This window comes from Phoca vitulina, unplaced genomic scaffold (genome assembly GCF_004348235.1).
Source record: "Phoca vitulina isolate PV1807 unplaced genomic scaffold, GSC_HSeal_1.0 scaffold16, whole genome shotgun sequence".
NCBI classification, from domain to species: Eukaryota; Metazoa; Chordata; class Mammalia; order Carnivora; family Phocidae; genus Phoca; species Phoca vitulina.
This window is the reverse complement of record NW_022589719.1, coordinates 30,327,277-30,333,276: the sequence shown is the minus strand read 5'-3', so window position 1 is coordinate 30,333,276 and position 6,000 is coordinate 30,327,277. Positions and strand designations below refer to the sequence as shown.

General features: G+C 55.3%; 1 protein-coding gene across 1 annotated transcript; it reads right to left on the bottom strand.

Moving 5' to 3' along the window:
* Positions 1-3,799: 3,799 nt before the first annotated feature.
* On the bottom strand, positions 3,800-5,693 carry LOC116638394 (cytochrome c oxidase subunit 8A, mitochondrial). Its single transcript, XM_032414323.1, has 2 exons — positions 5,500-5,693; positions 3,800-4,134 (listed from the first exon to the last, which is right to left on the bottom strand). The coding sequence occupies exons 1-2, from the start codon at positions 5,611-5,613 to the stop codon at positions 4,039-4,041; spliced, it is 210 nt and encodes a 69-aa protein (XP_032270214.1). The 5' UTR covers positions 5,614-5,693; the 3' UTR covers positions 3,800-4,038.
* Between the last annotated feature and the right edge of the window lie 307 nt (positions 5,694-6,000).

Sequence of the window (6,000 nt, the reverse complement as noted above, 5' to 3'; positions counted from 1 at the left end):
ATCGCTTCTATTACTTTTACCATTTTAGGGTTTTGATTCTCTATCCTGAAGCATCTAAAACCCCACACATTCGCCAGGGGTCACTGGCGGAGCTCCAGGCATCTATCTCCCAACCTGCACCCCAAAAATGGTGCGGCGCCGCTGGCCCCGACTGCGAGTCTTGCGGTGAAACAGGCAGTGCTGGCGCTTGGGTTCCGACTGCTGTTGAATACAGTCAAAGGTGACAAGCAGCAGAGGACTTTATTTTCCACTGACAACGACAGATGCCGCCTCACAGCCCCGCGGGCGCACACCACTTCCAGGTCTGAAGGATTCTGCCACGTGGAGGGAGAAGAGGCTCCATACCAGGACTCAGACTAAAAGCTCAGCCCCAGAGAGAGTTTACGAACAGCACAGAGGCTATAGGAGAGAGCTTTCCAGAAGAAAGCCTTCAAGGTGGGCCAAAGATGAGGGCTTGGCAGTCCTTCCCGGGGCAGGCTTGGGAGTCAGGCCTCTGCCCAGGCAGGAAGAGCTGGGGCATGCCAGCCAGCCCCCGTGTGAACCTCCAAAGCTCTTGCCAAGGAACCCACGATGGTCCACAGGCAGCCTGCTCCAAAGTCATGATCTAGAGAGGCTTTGTTGGTGCAGAGGCCAGGCTGGTGAGGCTGAGCAGGGGCTGTAGTTTGAGGCGGCTGGCTGGGTTGATACTCGCCTGCAGGATCCAGCCCACCTAAGGCAGAAGGAGGGGTGCAAGCAGAGGAGGGGTGGAGACGGCGAAGGGAAAGCCCCCCACCGCCCTCCACCCAGACCCACAATACCCTAACTCCTCACTGGGGCGCTGTCCTGTAAATGCCTCACATTCCAGTTCACCTCGGTCTGCTGAGGATCCAGTCCACCGGAGCCGGCCCCTCCCCTGAGAGCCTCAGAGCCCTGGGAGAAGGATGCATTAGTTCCTTGTTGCTGCCGTAACAAATCACCACCAATCTCGTGGCTTAAAACAACATGAATGTAGGGCGCCTGGGTGGCTCAGTCATTAAGTGTCTGCCTTCGGCTCGGGTCATGATCCCAGGGTCCTGGGATCGAGCCCCACATTGGGCTCCCTGCTCAGCGGGAAGCCTGCTTCTCCCTCTCCCACTCTCCCTGCTTGTGTTCCCTCTCTCGCTGTCTCTCTCTCTGTTGAAAAATAAATAAAATCTTAAAAAAAAAAAAACAACCATGAATGTATAATCTTACAGTTCTTGAGGTCAGAGTCCTGGTATGGGTTTCACTGGACTAAAATCAAGGTATCTGCAGGCTGTGTTCCCTTCGGGAAGCTCTCAGAACCTGCTTCTACTCAGACAGGTTGTTGGTAGATCCAGTCCCCTGCAGCTGTAGGACTGAGGTCCCCATGTTCTTGCTGGCTGTAAACCGAGAGCTGTCCCCAGCTTCCAGAGGCCACTGCATCTCTTCACTCATGACCCACTTTCACTATCTTCAAAGCCAACAACCATGGGCAGAGTCCTTCTCAGGGGGCATCTGCAAGATATTATTCATCATCTGCTCTTCTTGTCCAACTTAAGGACTCCTGTGATTACATTGGGCCTACTGGATCACCTCCCATTTCAACATGCTTATCATGAATTATATCTGTCAAGTCCAAGGATGAGGACATGGACATCTTTGAGGGGGCATTATTCTGCCTGCCACATCTCTGTTACTTTACAATCATGAAAACTGAGGCTCAGAGAGGCTAGATGACTTGCTCAAGGTCCTATAAGAAATGGTCAAGCTAGGCCTCAAACCCAGGCCTCCTCTCAGTACACTTTTCTTGACATTCTAGCATCTACCATGACTGCAGCCTCCCCCAGCCCAGTGGGCACTCCTGGGCAGATACCTACGCCTTCAGACTCGGGATCTAGCAGACATCCACAACACCGACTGATTAAATACTATTTGGGAGTACAAGGAGCCTTGTTTTCTCTGCAGGGAATGGACCCAGGGCCCCAATTTGGTTAGGAATGAGAGAGGGACACTGAAAGATGACCAGATGTCAGACCTAATGGCCACACTGAGGACCAAGGGGAGGATGGGGCTCAAGCTTGACAGGTGATTTGCACCTGCTTCTGTCTCGTCCAGGCCCACATATGCTGCAGGACCCAGCAAGTTGAGGGAGAGCCAAGAGCCAGAGTTGCTGATGGGCTCACTGAGGACTTTCTCAGACCAGGCCCCTGAAGGACTTGCCCCTGACCACTGGCTTCCCACCAACCTGAGCAGTGGCTCAAGATGCACAGCTTTGGGCTGGAGTTGTCCCTCTGGGTTCCAGGGGCACAAAAATGGGGGACACCCAATAAGAAGCGTTGGCGGGGCAGTGGAGTTACCATAGGAACGTTCTACCGGTGTCACAATCTTGTTCCATGGCAGCTCCATGGCCGCCTCTGTGTCCACAGGAAACCTGAGCCAACCAAGAGCCAGGTAGCTCGGAGCCCTCTGCTCAGAAAGTGTGAACAGAGAAGCCGCCCAGAGTGAGGCGCAAGACAAAAGCCCACGTTGTTTGGGAGGATAGAGCCATGAGGTCCTTCCCCCGCAGAGAAGGGCTCTTGAGGTACCTGCAGGTGACTGGTGGATGCCCCTTGCTCAGCTAACCCAGCCTGGCCCTTTAGATCCTACATGGACTGTCCCCCTCCCCTGGCCAGTGGCCCAACCTGCACAACCTCTGGGCACTCTAGGCCCAGACACAAAGGCTGGTTTGTGTGGAAGGAAAGCCTTTTAGGAGGAAGACAACCAACTCCCTACCCCTCAGGGAGGCAGCCATGGGCAGGAGTTGGATACTGGGTCCCACGAGCAATACTCGGGCTCATAAGCATCAGTAGACACCACACGAAAAGGCCAGGAAAGACCAGACCGAGGGAGGGAGGGCAGGATCCACCTTCAGCTTCTGTTACCAAAAGCCAGGAAATACAAGCCCTGTAAAAGAGGGGTTGGGGGATGTGTGTTAACACCCCAGGCCTAAAGCCAGCCACACCCTACCTCAGCTCCACAGGGGACACTGAACCTCTACCTGTTCAGAAATCGCTCATACCACCCCAGCGGAGCTGCGTCCTCCTCCAAAGGTGGGGCCGACAGGTCTGAGCATTCTTCCCAGACACATGCAGTCATTATTCCAGCTCGGTGTGGAACGCTTCCCGTGCCTCCTCCCAGCCAGGGAGACAGCCACAGCCACCCCAGCAACGCTGAGGAAGGGCCTTGGGAATGGAGGAGCAGCAAACGCCCCAAGCCAAGAAAGGGAGGAGACAGGGAAGCAGGCAGGGAGAACAAGGAAGCCAGTCAGTCCTTAGGCATTTGCGGATACAGTACTAAAAGGGGCCCTGGGGCTGACATGACAAAGCAAGATATGATGAAGTGCCTCCATCTGGGAAGGACAAGAAGCTCCTGAGAAATGGCTGGAGCTCACAACCGAGGAGCAAAAGGGAGGCTGGCCCCACAGAGGGGGCTTCCAGCTGCAGAGCTGGCCCCAGTGAGAAAGATAGACACACAGACATACGCACAGCACAGCCCTGAGCTTGGCACAACCAAGGGAGCTAGATGGGATGAGCGAGAGGCTGCCCAGTGACAACAGGATTTGTTTTCCGCAGGAGCCAGAAAACATTCAAACACAGGAAAGCATGCAAAGGAAGCACCACACCCAGGCAGCAAGAACAGCTGAGCGTGCATGACCTACCACAGGACAGCCAGCCAGCAGGGACACGCGGCTGGCCAGGTCCTCTTCTCCCCACCCCCGCCCAACCCCATCCTCAGCTGAAGTATGGAGGCAGGAGCCCAGGCCAAAGACACGATGAGTTTCTGAAGCAAGGTTTAAATAGACTTTATTGTTACAAGAAGGGCCCTACCGAGTAGGGCCTTATAAACCAATATATGTGGTCCCAGGATGTCACCATGGAGAAATGGAGAGGTCATGACTGCAGAAGAGGTCAGTGTAATTGAAGGACATGATCCCGGGAAGACCGGCCAGGGATGCAGCAGACATGATCAGGAGAGGCCAGGGGTGGTCAGGTCACAGGGTGAGGGACAGGACAGCCCCCTTCACTCCCGCTTCTTGTAGCTCTCCAGATGCGACAGGACCCAGCCCGATGGCAGGAGGAAACACAGGAAGCAGGAGGTGAGCCCAACGGCAACATCCTACAGAGCACAAGAAAGAAGGAACCCGCAGAATAAGGATTCCCCCAGGCTCCCCGAAGCCTGAGCAGTCTTCCCAGGCAGCAGAAAACCCCTTTCAGGGAGTCAGGATTCAGGCTCCAGAGGAGGGACACAGCAGATCCAAGGCCCACTCTAGGCCTTGAGGTAAAGGGTCAGATCGGGGGGGGGGGGGGGGGTGGACCAGCCTGGGTCAGGATCCAGAGAAATCCAAAAGCGAAGGGACAGAAACAATGATTTAAACCTGTTTGGTCTCTTGGGATCCAGGAACCTTGCATAGGCTGATAAGGTAAAATGCACCTCCCCTTCTTTGCCTTAAAAACTCTCTTCGGGGCGCCTGGCTGGCTCAGTTGGTGGAGCATGCAGCTCTTGAGCTCAGGGTTGTGAGTTCAAGCCCCACACTGGGTGTAGAGATTACTTAAAAATAAAATTTTAAACAAACAAAAAAACCAAAAGAACCCCTCTCTTCCCATCTCCTTTCCAGGACTCCTGTTCAACCTCTGGGGCTAGGGATAAGAGACTTTTCACAGCCACCTCCATATTCCCGATAGCAGTGAAGAACACAGCACAACTTGGGAGTTAGACTTGAGTTCAAATTCTTTGCTCCTGAAGGTTTGACTTTTGACAAGTGAATACAGTGCTCCTAAATTTCGGATCCCTTAACCACGAACTAGAGATGATGGCCCTTTGTCCTCAGGGTCCCAGGGACCAGCGCAGCAGTCTTGGTAGTGCCCAGGACGCAGCAGGCACTCAACAGATGCCAGCTACAATTAGGATCACTACCATTTCCGCAATCACAGCGCTCTTCAGGCTCTGATCCTAACTGGGGCCCGCTGACCTGGATTCTCAAGACAGGCCGAGTTCTGCCGCGGAGGCAATTGCATACAAAGCGCCAAACAGGTGAAAGTCATTAAGGGTTAAACTCTCCCACATTTCTGGAAATTACCAAGACCCACCTTCCCTAATAATGAACAGCGGCAACAACCATTATCGTCGCTGACAGGCGTCAGGCACCCCCAGTGAACCAATGAGTAAACAGGCTTAGAGAGAGAGCTAAGGGCTCGAGGCTGCACAGCGTATAAGCGACAGGAATGTGACTGGCAGGATCTGACCTGAGAGCCTGGGGTTGACTGAGCCCCGACTGCTGCCCGGGCACTGTCCCTTTCGTTCGCGCCCTCCTGACACGCCCAAGCCAGCACTGCCGCCCCCCGCTAGGCTGCGGGCCGCGAGGTGCAGGGCACTCTCAGTGCCGCCGAGGTCCAGCGCGCCAGACCCGCCAGCCCCGAACTCGCCGCAGGACCCCAGACTGGCGCGTTGCATATCCCGTGCCCTTCCCGCCCCACTCCTCACCATGGTCCCGAGCTCCTCCCGCGGAGGCTTGGAATGGATCTGGACACGCTGCACCGGGAGCCTCCGGGTGAGACCTGACAGGCCCCTGAGCAGCTGCGCCGTCAACAAAGACATGACCACACGGAATGACGACAGCTACCAGCAATAGCCCAAGGTCGGAAAGTCAAAATGGCGGTGCCGGCCGGAAATTCCGGCGCCGGGAAGGCCCGGAAAGGGCGGCCCGGAAGTCTCCCGGAAATGACGCAAGGGCACACCTCCCGCCCGCCCCTGTCAATTTTTGGCGCGTTCCTCGAAAGAGCCAATCGACGCCATCTCAGCCCCCCCCCCATAGGTGGGGTATGGGGGCGGTTCTTTCGGTTATGCCCCGCCTCCAATGCAGCCAATCTTCTTGAGTGACATCCAATCACATAAGCCAGAAACGAGGCGGCATTCCTGACTCCTCCCTCCATTCATAGTCTTAAATCTCTCTATTCAGAAATCCTTCTCCGCCAGGTCTCCGTT

Excerpts from the sequence above, each read along its gene's own strand:
- LOC116638394 (XM_032414323.1), bottom strand. The coding sequence starts at position 5,613 with ATGTCTTTGTTGACGGCGCAGCTGCTCAGGGGCCTGTCAGGTCTCACC. Across the intron at positions 4,135-5,499 it reads GGGAGGAGCTCGGGACCATG|GATGTTGCCGTTGGGCTCAC; the intron begins GTGAGGAGTGGG and ends TGTGCTCTGTAG.